The sequence below is a fragment of the Hylobates moloch genome, unplaced genomic scaffold (assembly GCF_009828535.3).
Source record: "Hylobates moloch isolate HMO894 unplaced genomic scaffold, HMol_V3 SCAFFOLD_13, whole genome shotgun sequence".
In the NCBI taxonomy this organism is placed as follows: Eukaryota; Metazoa; Chordata; class Mammalia; order Primates; family Hylobatidae; genus Hylobates; species Hylobates moloch.
The window spans coordinates 47398505-47416580 of record NW_026652288.1 but is presented as its reverse complement, the minus strand read 5'-3'; the positions used below and the strand labels follow the sequence as shown (position 1 = coordinate 47416580).

The following is an 18076-nucleotide window of genomic DNA, read 5'->3' as shown; positions in this document are numbered from 1 at the left end:
AGACCCTTCCTTATCAGCACATAAAGATTTATCTCATTCTTTTTTGGTTTTGGTTTGTTTTGTTTTTAAGACAGGGTCTCACTCTGTTCCAGGCTGGAGTGCAGTGGTGCAATCATGGCTCACTGCAACCTCCACCTTCGAGGCTCAGGCCATCCTGCCTCAGCCTGCTGAGTAGCTGAGACCACAAGGCCCATGCCACCATGCCTGGCTATTTTTTTTTTAATTTTTGTACAGACAGGGTCTCCCTATGTTGCCCCGGCTGGTCTCCAACTCCCGGCCTCAAGGATCCTCCAGCCTTGACCTTCCAAAGGGCTCGGGTTACACTGCACGTGAGCTGTCTCATTCAACTGTATAATTTGTTGTAGGGATAGGCCATTATTTAACCAGGCCTCTGTTGGTGGACATTAAGGGTTGTTCTAATCATCTGCTATTACAAACAGTTGAATGACCTTGTATAAATATTTTTTGCATATGTGCAGTATGTCTACAGGATAAATTTTCCGAAGTGGAGGTCATAAAGCATATGCATTTAAAAATGTGAGGCTATTTCCAAATTGCCTTTCATAGAGTTGGCTCCAATTTCTATGTACCCTGAGCAATATGTGTGAATATCTGTCTACTCACATTCTCACCAGTGTAATGCGTTGTCTTTTATTTTGGCCACTTTCATAGGTAAAAATGGTGTTTCATAGTTTTAATATGCATTTTGCTTATTAACAGTGAGGTCAAGCATTAATTAATGTTTAAGAGCCACTATAACATCATTTTATGATGTTATAATTTATGATAGTGATATAATTTACATACAGTGTACGGATCTTAGGCAAACAGCTTGATGAATTTTATAACATATGTAGACACCCATGTAACCACTACACAGATCAAGATCTAGAACATTTCTGTCACTCCTGAAAGCTCCTTCATATTCTCTTCCTGTAAATACCACTTGTATGTTGTTACCACAATAGCAGGTAGCTGCTGTTTTGACTTCTAGCACTACAGATAAGTTCTGTCCATTCTTGAACTTCATATGAAGGCAGTAATACAGTATGTGCTCTTTTGTGTTTGGATTCTTTCAACATGTTTTTGAGATATATTGACGTTCTATTTATTAATGTTCTATTATGATATTTTTATTTATTTATTTATTTTTGAGACAGAGTCTCACTTTGTTGCTCAGGCTGGAGTGCGGTGGCGCGATCTCGGCTCACTGCAACCTCTGCCTCCTGGGTTCAAGCGATTCTTGTGCCTCAGCCTCCCAAGTAGCTGAGATTAGCGGCATGCAACACTATGCCCAGCTAATTTTTGTATTTTTAGTAGAGACAGGGTTTCACCATGTTGGCCAGGCTAGTCTCGAACTCCTGACCTCAAGTAATCTGCCCGCGTTGGCCTCCCAAAGTGCTGAGATTACAGGCATGAGCCATCATGCCTAGCCAGTTATGGCATTATTTTAAATAACAGTGAGGAATAAAATATATGTATATGCTATAATTTAATCCACTCCTTAGGTTAACCAGTCTCCTAAATGTTACTCCTTTAAGTCGTCTTCAATTTCTCATTATTATAAGCAATGAGATGATAAACACCCTTGTAGCGAAATCTTGATTTCCATGATATCAATTCTTAGAAGTAGAATTTCTAGATCAATGGATATGTAAAATTTAAGGCTTTTGATTATGCATTTTTGAATTGTTATACGGATGTACTCTCCAACCAGAAAATAATGAAAGTTCTCATTTTTTTGAACCCACATCTACACTAGGTATTACAGTGCAAATTTTGTTTTCCAGTTTGAGAGGTGAAAAGAGATTTTACCATTTCAGTTTCTTTTCTTGGAAAATGTTGAACATCTTCATGATTACCGAACATTTATATTTCTTATTCTGTTGCTTGTTTGTAGTTCTTGTTCACCTTTTTCTGTTTAGTTTTTGTCTTTTTGTTACTAATTTCTGAGAGTTTTTAAGGCGGGACATGGTGGCTCACGCTTGCAATCCTAGCACTTTGGGAGGCTGAGGTGGGTGGATTGCTTGAGCCCAGGAGTTTGAGACCAGCCCAGGCAACATGGTGAGACTCTGCCTCTACAAAAAATAAACAAAATTAGGCAGATATAGTGGTATGTGCCTGTGGTCCCAGCTACTTGGGAGGATTGCTTGGGCCCGGGAGGTTGCAGCTGCAGTGAGCTATGATTTCGCCACTCTACTCCAGCCTGCATGACAGATGAGACCCTGACTCAAGAAAAAGAAAAGAAAAGAAAATAGAGAGATTTTTTGATTATTTGTTTGTTTGTTTGTTTGTTTGATGCAGGGTCTCTCTCTGTCACCCAGGCTGGAGTGCAGTGGCCCGATCTTGGCTCACTGCAACCTCTGCCTTTTGAGCTCAGGTAATTCTCCTACCTCAGCCTCCTGAGTAGCTGGAATTACAGGTGTGCACCCCCACACCCAGCTAATTTTTGTATTTTTTGTAGAGATGGGGTTTCACCATGTTGCCCAGGCTGGTCTTAAACTCCTGACCTCAAGTGATCCGCCTGCCTCAGCCTCCCAAAGTGCTGGGATTACAGGCAAGAGTCACCATGCCCAGCCCAGCAGGTGTTTTGTAAAAGGAAATCTTAGCACTGGAATCCTGGTACAGACTATGAACAGTATGGACATTTAAATATTTAATAGAATTGTCCTCCAGGAAGGTTCTATCAGTTGGTACTTTACAGAGAGCACTTTTCTAACTTCTTTTCCTTTGTGGATTCTGTTTCTTGGGCTTCAGAGGCTTTCACCACAGAGAGACTAGATAAATATTTTAGGTAGGATTTTTTTCTATAAGCCAGATTTAATTGTTTTAATATTAAAAAACATTTATTGCTTTTCTTTTATACAAAGAAATATAAAGAAGAAAAGAATACACAATTATCTCTTCTTTGCCATTAAAACTTTTTAAAATATAATGCTTGTACATAGTTTAAAAATGTAAACCATGCAGGATACAAAATGAAAAATAAAAGCCTTTCTCTCAGTTTCTCTCCTCAAAGTAACCTCTGTTAACACTTTTGTATAATTCCTTCTAGAAAAAAAAATTCTGTATATATTCATGCAATGTTATTGCTATACCTAGAGCCACATCTCCAGCTCTAGCCAAGGTTTACAGCTTTCCTTAATTAGTTAAAATGTATCTCCCGAACTCTGCAAACTCTGGCGTCTGTAGATCTTGAGGTTTACATTTCGATTGGATAAAGATGGACTCTGTAGTAAAACAATTTGACAAGTCAGTCACCTATGATAGAGAACAAGCATTGTCTCATTTACTCTTCCCAGAGATTTACCTCTAATGTGATTAGCCATCAAATATATTCATTGGTTAGCTCCCTAAGTTGTGTTTTGTATCTTTATCATTCTTTTTTTTTTTTTTTTTTTTGAGACGGAGTCTCGCTCTGTCACCCAGGCTGGAGTGCAGTGGCGTGATCTTGGCTCACTGCAAGCTCCGCCTCCTGGGTTCACGCCATTCTCCTGCCTCAGCCTCTCTGAGTAGCTGGGACTACAGGCGCCTGCCACCACGCCCGACTAATTTTTTGTATTTTTAGTAGAGACAGGGTTTCACCATGGTCTCGATCTCCTGACCTCGTGATCTGCCTGCCTCGGCCTCCCAAAGTGCTGAGATTACAAGCGTGAGCCACCGCGCCCGGCCATCTTTATCATTCTTATCAGCACACGTGATTTACAACATATTCCTGAATTAAACAAGGATTTGTAGGTCTGAATGATTTGCTTCACAGTTCTTTTTTTTTTTTTTTTTGAGATGAAGTCTTGCTCTTGTCCCCCAGGCTGGAGTGCAATGGCACAATCTTGGCTCACTGCAACCTCCGCCTCCTGGATTCAAGCGATTCTCCTGCCTCAGCCTCCTGCGTAGCTGGGATTACAGGTGCCTGCCACCACGCCCGGCTAATTTTTGTATTTTTAGTAGAGATGGGGTTTCACCATGTTGGCCAGGCTGGTCTCGAACTCCTGACCTCAGGTGATCCGCCTGCCTTGGCCTCCCAAGGTGCTGGGATTACAGGCTTGAGCCACCACGCCCAGCCCACAGTTCTTTAATTAAAGCTTGTTCTGTTCTTAAAGGGAGACCCACATATCTGATTTCATATATTCCTTTCACAAAGAGAGAGAGCTTGCGTTGATGTTTCCACAGAGGCTCTCAGTGTAGACTGAATTTCATTTACATGCTAGGGAACATGCTATACATATATGTCACTAAGTTTGCATCTTTCACTTAGTACATCTGAAGATCTTTCCATATCAGGGTACATGGATCTGTTGAGGAAGATATTTCTAGCTTGAGATAGTGTTAATGAATTGTTCACCTGTGGCCCTATTGTCTTTTTTCATCTGGTTTCCCAGGGAGGAGTTTGGGGTTGTGGAGTGCTCAATCATCACACCACAACTAAGATCCCCTAACACAATCTCACTGTGCGACACTCCTCTACCACACAGACACAACAACTGGCGTCAGTACCTTTAGTTTCTCTTATTCTCCCACATTTCTTTTCTTTTCTTTTCTTCTTTTTTTTTTTTTTTTGAGATGGAGTCTCGCTCTGTCGCCAGGCTGGAGTGCAGTGGCACAATCTCGGCTCACTGCAACCTCTGCCTCCCGGGTTCAAGTGATTCTCCTGTCTCTGCCTCCCGAGTAGCTGGGACTACAGGCACGTGCCACCACACCTGGCTAATTTTTGTATTTTTAGTAGAGACAGGGTTTCACCATATTGGCCAGGCTGGTCTTGAACTCCTAACCTCGTGATCCACCCGCCTCAGCCTCTTAAAATGCTGGGATTACAGGTGTGAGCCACCATGCCCGGCCATTCTCCCACATTTCTGTTCGTTAAGGGCATTGAAGAAAAGGGTGCCTTTCTCAGCGGCTGGAAGGAGGTTGTGGTATTTCTTTTCCCTCACATCCTGCCTGTTGATGTCTGATATCTTTTATTTTCATTCCAGGGGAAGCCATATGTTTTTGACCGTGTATTCCCCCCAAACACGACCCAGGAGCAAGTTTATCATGCATGTGCCATGCAGATTGTCAAAGGTAATAGATTTCTTTGTAGAATGTCTTTTCTTAGCACCCCATTTCCTACCCGACCTATCTCCACCAGTGCTCTTTCTCTACTGTCTCTTCCAGATGTCCTTGCTGGCTACAATGGCACCATTTTTGCTTATGGACAGACATCCTCAGGGAAAACACATACCATGGAGGTGAGGGTTCTGGCTCTGGTGGTTGAGGGGCTAGGAGTGTTAATGGAAGATCAGGGAATCTCAGTGGGGGAAGATCTAGGAATCAAGGATTGCCTGGTCCAGAGGCAGATAGATGGGTACAGAGGATGAACTGAAGGGCAATATTAGGGGAAGTTTAATGGAATCCCTTCAACCCACTGCAATGGATCATCCTTTCCACTACTCCAGTCTTCTTTTGATCTGGAAAAGCAATGGAAGTCCAAAGGGCTACTCAATTATCTTCTTGCTCCTCTAAAAGGCAGACATGGTGGTGACCATCTCCTAACTTAGGGTGTTCTTCTTATTGACTCTTGCTTTGGTGTTCACCTGCATACATCTGAGTTGTCTCATTCTCCCTGAGCCCCAGCTTCACTCTCAAATACCTTCACTCGCCAGGGAAAGCTGCACGACCCTCAGCTGATGGGAATCATTCCTCGAATTGCCCGAGACATCTTCAACCACATCTACTCCATGGATGAGAACCTTGAGTTCCACATCAAGGTGACCAGGGCACGAAAGCTGGGCATTCAGATGGGGACTGGGAGGGGAAGATCTAAAATAAACCCACTGAAGAGCCTGGGCTCCCCAGCTTGACTCCCTTTCTGGTTACCACAGTTCTTTGTCAAGATGTTCTCTTCTGTTCTTTTCCTCCCACCACCACCGTTTGAGCAGGTCACATTAGTATGGGATTCCTGAACTAGATTTAAGATAGGCCCTCTTTACTTCACACTCCTTCTTTCTTCTTAACCAGGTTTCTTACTTTGAAATTTACCTGGACAAAATTCGTGACCTTCTGGATGGTGAGTGTTTTGTCCCATTGGGTGAGGGTGTGTGAGGAGGGTGGAGAAAAGAGAGCTCACATTGCATTTGGAATTAGGTACCAACTGACAAGAGATGCAGAGGGCACACAGCACCCATGTCCTTTGGTTCCATTCACCAGAATTTCCAAAAACTGAGAAGGTCAGGAGATGAGCTTAGCAGCCAAGGACTACATATAAACAATTCGAGAGGATCTGGGGCTGGAGAGCAGGAGCCCTGAGGAGGAGAAGGAGGAGGAACTGAGCCTTCAGCTCGTGCAGGGAGTTTAGGCTTCACAGGGAGAGTCTTCCTTTAGCACAGAGAAGAAAATCACCATCTGAGCCGACTGCAAGGTGCAGGTGGGGGTGGCGGAAGTACTAGTCTTGCTTACCCTGCATTCTTTTGATTCAGTGACCAAGACAAATCTGTCTGTGCACGAGGACAAGAACCGGGTGCCATTTGTCAAGGTGAGAGTGGGTGTGGGGCACCTATGTGGGGCCAGTGTATTGAGAGTATGGGTGGGGGAGGAGCATAGGTCAGTGACTCTGAAGTTGGAGGGTGGATATCCTGGAGGAATGAGACGTGCCTAGGGGCCAGGGAGAGTCTAGGGGATCAGAAAAGATACTGTCTTGGCTGGGCATGGTGGCTCACACCTGTAATTCCAGCACTTTGGGAGGCTGAGGTGGGTGGATCACTTGAGGCCGGGAGTTCAAGACCAGCCTGGCCAATATAGTGAAACCCCATTTCTACTAAAAATACAAAAAATTAACTGGGCGTGGTGGTGCATGCCTGTAATCCCATCTACTTGGGACACTGAGGCAGGAGAATCTCTTGAACCTGGGAGGCAGAGGTTGCAGTGAGCAGAGATCGCTCCACTGCACTCCAGCCTGGGCAACAGAGTGAGAACCTGTCTTTAAAAAAAAAGAAGAAAAGAAAAGATACTGCCTTGAAAGGTCATTGGTCAGTGTGCATACAATTTAATTTGCAAATCAAAGTTTACTGGAAGACATGCCTGGGGGCCGTGGCTCATGCCTATAATCCCAACACTTTAGAAGGCTGAGGTGGGAGGATCACTTGAGGAGTTCAAGATCAGCCTGGCCAACATAGCAAGACCCTGTCTCTCTTATTTAATTTAATTTTTTTTTTTTTTTTTTTTTGGAGACAGAGTCTCACTCTGTTGCCCAGGCTGGAGTGCAGTGGCTCGATCTAGGGTCAGTGCAACCTCCCCGTCCCGGGTTCAAACGATTCTCCTGCGTCGGACTCCTGAGTAGCTGGGACTACAGGCACGTGCCACCACGCCTGGCTAATTTTAGTATTTTTAGTAGAGACAGGGTTTCACCATGGTGGCCAGGCTGGTCCTTAACTCCTGACCTCAGGTGATCCACCTGCCTCAGCTTCCCAAAGTGCTGGGATTACAGGCAAGAGCTACTGTGCCCAGTCTCTTGTTTAAAAAAAAAAAAAAAATTAGTCAGGCATGGTGGCACACACCTATAGTCCCAGCTACTCAGGAGGCTGAGGCGGGAGGATTGCTTGAGCTCAGGAGTTTGAGGTTGCAGTGAGCCATGATAGCGCCACTGCACTCCAGCCTGGGTAGCAGAGAGACACTGTTTTTTTTGTTTTTTTTGTTTTTTTTTTGAGACAGATTCTTGCTGTGTCACCCAGGCTGGAGTGCAATGGCATGATCTTGGCTCACTGCAACCTCCGCCTCCTGGGTTCAAGCGATTCTCCTGCCTCAGACTCCCAAGCAGCTGAGATTATAGATGCCTGCCACCACGCCCAGCTAATTTTTGTCTTTTTAGTAGAGATGGGGTTTCACCATGTTAGCCAGGCTGGTCTCGAACTCCTGACCTCAGGTGATCTGCTGACCTCAGGTGATCCGCCCACCTCAGCCTCCCAGTGTGCTGGCATTACAGGCATAAGCCACTGCACCTGGCTGCGACACTTTTTTTTTTTTTTTTGAGACAGAGTTTCTCTCTTGTTGCCCAGGCTGGGGCACAATGGCACCCAATCTTGGCTCACTGCAACCTCAGCCTCCCGGGTTCAAGTGATTCTCCTGCCTCAGCTTCCTGAGTAGCTGGAATTGCAGGCATGTGCCACCACGTCTGGCTAATTTTATATTTTTAGTGGAGATGGGATTTCACCATGTTGGCCAGGCTGGTCACGAACTCCTGACCTCAGGTGATCCACCCGCCTTGGCCTCCCAAACCAAAGTGCTGGGATTACAGGCGTGAGCCACCGTGCCCACCACTGTTTCAAAAAAGTAGTAAATACATAAGATAAAAATAAATATCAAGCAGGCGCGGTGGCTCACGCCTGTAATCCCAGCACTTTGGGAGGCCGAGGCAGGCGGATCACGAGGTCAGGACTTTGAGACCAGCATGACCAACATGGTGAAACCCTGTCTCTACTAAAAATACAAAAATTAGCTGGACGTGGTGGCTTGTGCCTGTAATCCCAGCTACTCGGGAGGCTGAGGCAGGAGAATCGCTTGAACCTGGGAGGTGGAGGTTGCAGTGAGCTGAGATCTTGACACTGCACTCCAGCCTGGGCAACAGAGCGAGACTCCATCTCAAAAGAAAATAATAATAAAAATAAATAAATAAATAAATAAATACAAACTTAAAAAACAAAGCTTATGGGTCACTGTCCATTTGTCCCCCACAGGGTTGTACTGAACGCTTTGTATCCAGCCCGGAGGAGATTCTGGATGTGATTGATGAAGGGAAATCAAATCGTCATGTGGCTGTCACCAGTGAGTGAGGATACAAGGGGATCTCTCGAGTCTGAGGATCCACCTGTGTTCTGTGTCCTCTGGGGTGGAGGGACTCAAAAGTGAGCAAGGAAACACTGTGCCCCTCAGAGGAGGAGGACCCCTTGTCTGTGGGACCCTGCTTCCTGGGAGATGTGGCAGCAGGGCTAGTCCTGGTGGGGCACCTTCTCTCTGGGTGGGCGGGGCTGGGGTCAGTGGAAGCCGGGGGCTGAGGACCTCAGTTCTGCAGGGTGGGGCAGGTCCTGTTTCTCCCTTGCTTGTGCAGACATGAATGAACACAGCTCTCGGAGCCATAGCATCTTCCTCATCAACATCAAGCAGGAGAACATGGAAACGGAGCAGAAGCTCAGTGGGAAGCTGTATCTAGTGGACCTGGCAGGGAGTGAGAAGGTAGGGGGTCCTGTGGTCCTGTGGATATGGGGTGGGTGGAAGCCTTGGCTTTTTTTTTTTTTTTTTTTTGAGACAGAGTCTCACTCTGTCGCCCGGGCTGGCTTGCAGTGGCACAATCTCTGTTCACTGCAACCTCCGCTTCCTGGGTTCAAGTGATTCTCCTGCCTCAGCCTCCCAAGTAGCTGGGATTACAGGTGCCCACCACCACGCCTGGTAATTTTTTATATTTTTAGTAGAGACGGGATTTCACTATGTTGGCCAGGCTGTTTCTTGGCTCTTTGTTTTTTTTTTTTGAGATGGATTCTTGCTCTGTCACCCAGGCTGGAGTGCAGTGGCATGCTCTCAGCTCACTGCAACCCCCGCCTCCCAGATTCAAACGATTCTCCTGCCTCAGCCTCCCTAGTAGCTGGGATTACAGGCTCCCGCCACCAAGCCCAGCTAATTTTTGTATTTTTAGTAGAGACGGGGTTTCACCATGTTGGCCAGGCTGGTTTTGAACTCATGACCTCGAGATCCACCTGCCTCAGCCTCCCAAAGTGCTGGGACTACAGGCATGAGCCACTGTGCCCGGCCAGCTCTTTTTTAACTAAAAAATGATTTGTATTGGGATATAATTGACATACCATAAAGTTCACCATTTTAAAGTGCAATTCAGTTGTTTGTAGTACGTTCCCAAGGTTGTGCAACCATTATGCTATCCAATTCTAGAACACTGTCATCTTCCATTCACAGTCACTCTCCAATGTCCCCTAACCCCATCCCCTGTCAACTTCTAATCTACTTTCTGTCTCTATGGATTTGCCTATCCTGAACATTTCATATAAATGGAATCATATGGCTGGGCGCGGTGGCTCACGCTTGTAATCCCAGCACTTTGAGAGGCTGAAGCGGGTGGATCACCTGAGGTCGGGAGTTCGAGACCAGCCTGGCCAACATAGAGAAACCCCATCTCTACAAAAAATGCAAAATTAGCCGGGCGTGGTGGCACATGCCTGTAATCCCAGCTACTCTGGAGGCTGAGGCAGGATAACCGCTTGAACCTGGGAGGCAGAGGTTGTGGTGAGCCAAGATCGCACCATTGCACTCCAGCCTGGGCAACAAGAGCGAAACTCCATCTCAAAAAAAAAAAAAAAAAAAGGAATCATGTAATATGTGGCAGGGGTTAGGGGCAATGTGGTGTTTGACAAGACAGTTTAGGGGAACACAGGAAGGGCCTTCCCCAGTCCCAGCCAAGCATCTCTTTTACTCCATCTTCTTCCCTGTTCCTTCCTTTCTCCGTGGACTGAGCCCTGGAACGAGGAGGTGACAGCCCTCTCCATGTGCAGCTGCTCATACACACTCATCTCTTACTGCCCTGGTAGGTCAGCAAGACTGGAGCAGAGGGAGCCGTGCTGGACGAGGCAAAGAATATCAACAAGTCACTGTCAGCTCTGGGCAATGTGATCTCCGCACTGGCTGAGGGCACTGTGAGTGATCCTTAGGTCCCCTCACCCCTCAAGCCCCACCCCATCTCCTCCCCCACCTGCTAATGCCACCATATCATCATGCCCCAATTCATGGGTTGCTTGATCCCCAAGTGGCACCACTATCCTTTCTGATTCCCTGTTGAATTTTATTTGTTTATTTCTGATTCATGGTCTCCTTCCTCCCCCAGAAAAGCTATGTTCCATATCGTGACAGCAAAATGACAAGGATTCTTCAGGACTCTCTCGGGGGAAACTGCCGGACAACTATGTTCATCTGTTGCTCACCGTCCAGTTATAATGATGCAGAGACCAAGTCCACCCTGATGTTTGGGCAGCGGTCAGTGGCAGGGTCCCCAGAGGGATCCCTGGTACCCAGCTTCCCATCCCAGCCTCTGCAGCTCTCTCTCCTCATGGTCCCCAAGTCTAATGTCGATCTCATGTCTTTGTTCCTTTTCTCCTCACCCAGGGCAAAGACCATTAAGAACACTGCCTCAGTAAATCTGGAGTTGACTGCTGAGCAGTGGAAGAAGAAATATGAGAAGGAGAAGGAGAAGACAAAGGCCCAGAAGGAGACGATCGCGAAGCTGGAGGCTGAGCTGAGCCGGTGGCGCAATGGTTAGAGAGGGATAGGTGGGAGTGAGGGGCAGTGGGAGGACGAGGAGGAGGTTTGGGAGCCAACTCTGTTTGGGTGATGTTTCTGGCCAGGCCAATCTCCAAGAAGAGGGGCTGTGTTTCTGGACAGGTGCAGTAGAGCAGTCATGGGGGAAGGGAGGGGCCGGACTACCTACCTCCCAGACTCCCAAAAGGTAGAAAGCTCCACCTGGCAAGAGAGTTCAGGGGGCATGGTGAGTGAGAAGGAAGAACTCGTGGATGCAGCTTCTTCTTCTCCCATCTCTCACCTTGTCCTGCCCCTTTTCAGGAGAGAATGTGCCTGAGACGGAGCGCCTGGCTGGGGAGGAGGCAGCCCTGGGAGCTGAGCTCTGTGAGGAGACCCCTGTGAATGACAACTCATCCATCGTGGTGCGCATCGCGCCCGAGGAGCGGCAGAAATACGAGGAGGAGATCCGCCGTCTCTATAAGCAGCTTGACGACAAGGTGAGGACGGCCAGGCAGGGCACTGAGGCACGCCAGGTGGGATGAGAGGTAGAGGATTAAAGAAAATCACTTATATTGCCTCTTTCTGGTTTTAAAAGGGATAAATGCTCATGCTTGAAATGTGGAAAAATCAATATAAATGTATAGAAGAACATTAAAATCATCCACTATTCAGAGATAACACTTAACATTTTGCTTTTCTCTGTGCATATACCATGCAATTGAGTTATACTGTATATGTAATTTTTTTTTTTTTTTTTGAGACAGGGTCTTGCTGTGTCGCCCAGGCTAGAGTGCAGTGGCACGATTGTGGTTCACTGCAACCTCTGCCTCTCAGGTTCAAGTGATTCTCCTACCTCAGCCTCCAGAGTAGGTGGGATTACAGGCGCACACCACCACGCCTGGCTAATTTTTGTATTTTCAGTAGAAACGGGCTTTCACCATGTTGGCTAGGCTGACCTCCAGTGATCCGCCCGCCTCGGCCCCCCGAAGTGCTTGGATTACAGGTGTGAGCCACCGTGCCCAGCCTGTATATGTAATTATACATCTGATTTTTTTCATTCGGCATTATATTATGTACAATTTCCTACTTCATTAATAATTCTTCATAAAAGTATTTTTATTTTCATTTATTATTATTATTTTGCTTTGAGAGAAAGAGTCTTGCCTTGTTACTCAGGCTGAAGTGCAGTGGTGCAGTAATAGCTCACTGTAGCCTCAAACTCCTGGGCTCGAGGGATACCCCCCAACCTCAGCCTCCGAAGCAGCTGGGACTACAGGTGCACACCACCATGCCCAGCTAATTTTTTTTTTTTTTTGGTAGAGTTGGAGTCTCACTTTGTTGCCCAGGCTGGTCTCAAACTCCTGGCCTCAAGCGATCCTCCTGCCTTGGCCTTTCAATGAGCTGGGATTAAAGGCATGCACCACCAGCCTAGCTAATATTTTAAATTTTTTGTAGAGACAGGGTCTCACTATGTTGCCCAGGCTGGCCTTGAACTCCTGGCCTCAACCGATCTTCCTGTAGGATATGGGGTTTCTAACTCAAAGTTTATACTATCTGGATTTTTATCAGGATCCTGCCTCTACCCCCAAACCTCTTACGTCTAAACTGGAAGGAGTAGCTTCCCTTTACCTGTCTTTCCCTGTTGCCTCCAACAGGATGATGAAATCAACCAGCAAAGCCAACTCATAGAGAAGCTCAAGCAGCAAATGCTGGACCAGGAAGAGGTAACAGGAGGGAGGGCAGGACATGAGAGGAAAGGGGTTCTGTTCATCACTGGAAGGCATGGAATAGACCTTTTTAAAATCAGATGGAAGAAGAGGCTTTCTGCTTGGGGATTAATCACTCCCACAAACAGCAGAAGTCTGGGAACCTCACTGGGGCTTTTCTTTACTTCTTCTTTTTTCTTTCTTTTTTTTTTTTTTTTAAGTGATGGAGTCTCAATTTGTTACCTAGGCTGGAATGCAGTGGTGCAATCTCAGCTCACTGCAGCCTCGATCTTCCAGGGTCAAGCAGTCCTCCTGCCTCAGCCCCCTAAGTAGCTGGGACTACAAGTGCACCACCACACATGGCTAATTTTTGTATTTTTTGTAGAGATGGAGTTTTGCCATGTTACCCAGGCTGGTCTCGAACTCCTGAGCTCAGGCAATCTGCCCACCTAGGCCTCCCAAAGTGCTGGGATTACAGGCGTGAGCCACTGCGCCTGGCTGGGGCTTTTCTTAAAGCACAAATTTTAAAGTCTGGGGGCTTCTTCATTCTTCATTCTGTTGCCCTATTTCTATGAAGCCTAAAGCCCCCTTCCTCTTAACTCTTTATTTTGGGTAGGGTGGGGGCTCAGCTTCCCAGACCCAAGGGCGTAGAAATGGTCACTGGCAGTGAGCTTTCCCACATGCAACTCCTCTCCCTTGAAGCTGCTGGTGTCCACCCGAGGAGACAACGAGAAGGTCCAGCGGGAGCTGAGCCACCTGCAATCAGAGAACGATGCTGCTAAGGATGAGGTGAAGGAAGTGCTACAGGCCCTGGAGGAGCTGGCTGTGAACTATGACCAGAAGTCCCAGGAGGTGGAGGAGAAGAGCCAGCAGAACCAGCTTCTGGTGGATGAGCTGTCTCAGAAGGTGGTAAGTGGTGTGCCAATGCCCCAACAGCTCCCTGACCACAGAACATCTCCCATGTCGAGGGGACCTCTGCATCCTTCCAGGGCTATATGGTGGCTGCACCTCTGCACTGCTGTTCAGTGCATTGTGAGTCCCTCCACAACTCTGTCACTGCACTTTCCCCTCGCAGTCCCTCTGTCTTCCAGACTCTTCTGCAGGGCTGTGTTCTCTTCATAGCAGCCCTCAGGGTCTTGCATGAAGGGAGAGGTCTCTGCCTGGGCTGGGCAGGGGAGCAGGAGGATGGCAACAGGAATGACCTGAGGGGCTGTCCCCAGGCCACCATGCTGTCCCTGGAGTCTGAGTTGCAGCGGCTACAGGAGGTCAGCGGACACCAGCGAAAGCGAATTGCTGAGGTGCTGAACGGGCTGATGAAGGATCTGAGCGAGTTCAGTGTCATTGTGGGCAACGGGGAGATTAAGCTGGTGAGTGGTGAGAGACAGCAGCCTTGTTCAGGCTGGGCACTAGTGGAAGATGCAAGATGAGCCATCCAGGCCTTCACAGATACTGAGAAAGGCAGCCAGAGAGCCAGGAAACATGCCTTTGAACTAGACCCAGGAAGACAGGTAGAGGCCTGTATAGACCCAGTTGAAAAGATATATTCTAGGTTGGGCGCAGTGGCTCACCGCTGTAATCCCAGCACTTTGGGAGGCCGAGGCGGGCGGATCACTTGAGGTCAGGAGTTCGAGACCTGACCTCGCCAACATGGCGAAACCCTGTCTCTACTAAAAATACAAAAATTAGCCAGGCGTGGTGACGTGCACCTGTAATTCCAGCTACTCAGGAGACTGAGGCAGGAGAATCGCTTCAACCTGGGAGGTGGAGGTTGCACTGAACCAAGATCACACCACTGCACTCTAGCCTGGGTTATAGAGTGAGACTCTGCCTTAAAAAAAAAAAAAAAAAAAAAAAAAAAATTCTAAATGGTGCTGAATAAAGAAGCAATGGAGGCCAGGCATGGTGGTTCATGCCTGTAATCCCAACATTTTGGGAGGCTGAGACAGGTGGATCGCTTGAGCCCAGGAGTTCACGACCAGCCTGGGTGACATAGTGAAACCCTATCTCTACAAAAAATACAAACGATTAGCTGGGCGTGGTGGCACACGCCTATAGTACCAGCTACTTGAGAGGCTGAGGTGGGAGAATCACCTGAGTATGGAAGGTTGAAGCTGCAGTGAGCCATGATTGAGCTACTGCACTCCAGCCTGGGCGACAGAGCCAGACCTTGTCTTAAAAAAAAAAAAAAAAAAAAGAGGCTGTACACGGTGGCTCACACCTGTAATCCCAGCACTTTGGGAGGCCGAGGCAGGTGGATCACCTGGGGTCCGGAGTTTGAGACCAGCCTGATCAACATGGAGAAACCCCGTGTCTACTAAAAATATAAAATTAGCCAGGTGTGGTGGCTCATGCCTATAATCCCAGCTACTCGGGAGGCTGAGGCAGGGGAATCGCTTGAACCCGGAGGCGGAGGTTGCAGTAAGCTGAGATTGCACCATTGCACTCCAGCCTGGACAACAAGAGCAAGACTACGTCTCAAAAAAAAAAAAAATTGGGGAGGCCGAGGCGAGGTCAGGAGATCGAGACCATCCTGGCTAACACAGTGAAACCCCGTCTCTACTAAAAAAATACAAAAAATTAGCCAGGCATGGTGGCAGGCGCCTGTAGTCCCAGCTACTTGGGAGGCTGAGGCAGGAGAATGGCGTGGCCTGTAGTCCCAGCTACTTGGGAGGCTGAGGCAGGAGAATGGCGTGAACCCGGGAGGCGGAGCTTGCAGTGAGCAGAGATGCGGCACTGCACTCCAGCCTGGGCAACAGAGCGAGATTCCATCTCAAAAAAAAAAAAAGCAGCAACAGAGCAGTGCTTGCAGTAGGAGTTAGAGGTGGGGCATAGGCATGGAGTTCAGGATGAAATATGCAAATCTGTGGATGTGAGAATAATCTGGGTGATCAAGCAGATCAAAAGAAAATCATGTTGCTTTATAAGATTTATTTGTAAGTGGGGGACTGTCAGAATTCGATTTTTTTTTTTTTTTTGAGATGGAGTCTTGCTCTGTTGGCCAGGCTGGAGTGCAGTGGTGTGATCTCGGCTCACTGCAACCACCGCCTCCTGGGTTCAAGCAATTCTTCTGCTTCAGCCTCCCGAGTAGCTGGGACTACAGGCACATGCCACCACTCCTGGCTAATTTTTTGCATTTTTAGTAGAGAGAGGATTTCACCATATTGGCCAGGCTGGTCTCGAACTCCTGACCTTGTAGTCCACCCACCTTGGCCTCCCAAAGTGCTGGGATTACAGGAGTGAGCCACCGAGCCCGGCCCAGAATTGGATTTTTTTTTTTTTTGAGATGGAGTCTCACTCTGTCTCCCAGGCTGGAGTGCAGTGGTGTGATCTCGGTTCACTGCAACCTCCGCCTCCTGGGTTCAAGCGATTCTCCTGCCTCAGCCTCTTGAGTAGCTGGGATTACAGGCATGTGCCATGATGCTTGGCTAATTTTGTATTTTTAGTAGAGACAGGGTTTCACCACCATGTTGGTCAGCCTGGTCTTGAACTCCTGACCTCAGGTGATCCACCCACCATGGCCTCCCAAAGTGCTGGGATTACAGGCGTGAGCTACTGCGCCCGGCCAGAATTGGATTTTTAAATGCAGGCGGAGGAATTTAATGTGAAATACCCATGATAGAGAGCTGCTAAAGGTCTTTTGGAAAATACCCATCCCATTTGAGTCCCTGCATATGTGGGTGTGTGTGGGTACGTAGAAGGTGGGAGGGAACGGATAAAGCTTCCCAGCAGCCAAGAAGCATCTCTTCCTCCTTTACTCACCTTAGCCAGTGGAGATCAGTGGGGCCATCGAGGAGGAGTTCACTGTGGCCCGACTCTACATCAGCAAAATCAAATCAGAAGTCAAGTCTGTGGTCAAGCGGTGCCGGCAGCTGGAGAACCTCCAGGTGGAATGTCACCGCAAGATGGAAGTGACTGGGCGGGAGCTCTCATCCTGCCAGCTCCTCATCTCTCAGGTGAGTGCCTAAGTTTGAGAACCTTCAGATGCCATGGGAGAAAGAAGGCTACTCTGGGGTAATGGCTAAATTCCTAACACCCACCTTTATGTCAAAGTTCTGGGGTCAAGTGAAATCAAGGACAGAAGAGCTGGGGTGGCAGGGGTGCAGATCAGGGCCAAAAAAGTAAAAGCTCAGGGTGGGTACTGCCCCCTGAGCCATGGGAGCTAAAGGAAGAGCCCCATAGGAATGGCCCCCAACCCTGCACCCTCATGGGAAGTGTAGCAGGAGGGAGGGCTGGGAGGAGAGCTGGAGTTGGAGATCTGTGCGGCCTGGGTTTGTGTCCTTTGCTCCATCTTCTTTCTCTCACCAACTTTCTTCCATCAGCATGAGGCCAAGATCCGCTCGCTTACAGAATACATGCAGAGCGTGGAGCTAAAGAAGCGGCACCTGGAAGAGTCCTATGACTCCTTGAGTGACGAGCTGGCCAAGCTCCAGGCCCAGGGTGAGGCCTTCTTATAACTCCATCCCACCGTCCAGGGCAGAAAAGCCAGAAACATTAAAATAAATCACCCCAGTAATCACTCACTCAAAGCATTAGCTTGAAATCACGGATGCCAACTCATATGTTAGCCAAGATTTTGCATGTAGCTCATTTTACATGAACCATACACCCTTGTTCTCTGTTCCTGCTATATCAAATTGGACAGTCTTAACACAGAAGAACATCCCTGTGGGTCCGTTCCCAGCCCTGCCCAGAGTTCTGGTCACAACGTGAAGTTCTTTCTGAAAGAGGTAGGTTTGATGTCAGCTGTCTTCCCCTCTTTCCCTTAGAAACTGTGCATGAAGTGGCCCTGAAGGACAAGGAGCCCGACACCCAGGATGCGGATGACGTGAAGGTGAGTGGGGAAGGTGTCAGGGACAATTGGGGCCTGGTGTGGTGAAAGCTGTGCTGGCCCTCACAGAGCTTATTGCTGGGAGTCTGGCCTTTGAGCTTGAGGTGGGCTTGTTTGCAGAAGGCTCTGGAGCTGCAGATGGAGAGTCACCGGGAGGCCCATCACCGGCAGCTGGCCCGGCTCCGGGACGAGATCAACGAGAAGCAGAAGACCATTGATGAGCTCAAAGAGTAAGGGTTCCCAAGGGCGACTCCAGCCCCTCCCGGGTCCTGTCACC

General features: G+C 48.0%; 1 protein-coding gene across 2 annotated transcripts in view; it reads left to right on the top strand.

The window, feature by feature from the left end:
* KIF5A (kinesin family member 5A) overlaps nucleotides 1-18076 on the top strand; it is a 37444-nt gene that overhangs the window by 9160 nt on the left and 10208 nt on the right. Inside the window, exons 2-19 of one of the 2 annotated variants that reach the window (XM_032173256.2) lie at nucleotides 4971-5058; nucleotides 5152-5225; nucleotides 5640-5744; nucleotides 5995-6043; nucleotides 6453-6508; nucleotides 8706-8793; nucleotides 9077-9201; nucleotides 10563-10667; nucleotides 10856-11004; nucleotides 11134-11282; nucleotides 11587-11762; nucleotides 12921-12989; nucleotides 13674-13880; nucleotides 14192-14338; nucleotides 16736-16924; nucleotides 17291-17408; nucleotides 17738-17802; nucleotides 17920-18029. In XM_032173256.2, coding sequence (XP_032029147.1) covers nucleotides 4971-5058; nucleotides 5152-5225; nucleotides 5640-5744; nucleotides 5995-6043; nucleotides 6453-6508; nucleotides 8706-8793; nucleotides 9077-9201; nucleotides 10563-10667; nucleotides 10856-11004; nucleotides 11134-11282; nucleotides 11587-11762; nucleotides 12921-12989; nucleotides 13674-13880; nucleotides 14192-14338; nucleotides 16736-16924; nucleotides 17291-17408; nucleotides 17738-17802; nucleotides 17920-18029 — 2069 coding nt within the window. The remainder of the gene's footprint in view (nucleotides 1-4970; nucleotides 5059-5151; nucleotides 5226-5639; nucleotides 5745-5994; nucleotides 6044-6452; nucleotides 6509-8705; nucleotides 8794-9076; nucleotides 9202-10562; nucleotides 10668-10855; nucleotides 11005-11133; nucleotides 11283-11586; nucleotides 11763-12920; nucleotides 12990-13673; nucleotides 13881-14191; nucleotides 14339-16735; nucleotides 16925-17290; nucleotides 17409-17737; nucleotides 17803-17919; nucleotides 18030-18076) is intronic. The other variant, XM_032173257.2, reaches the window with a different exon arrangement.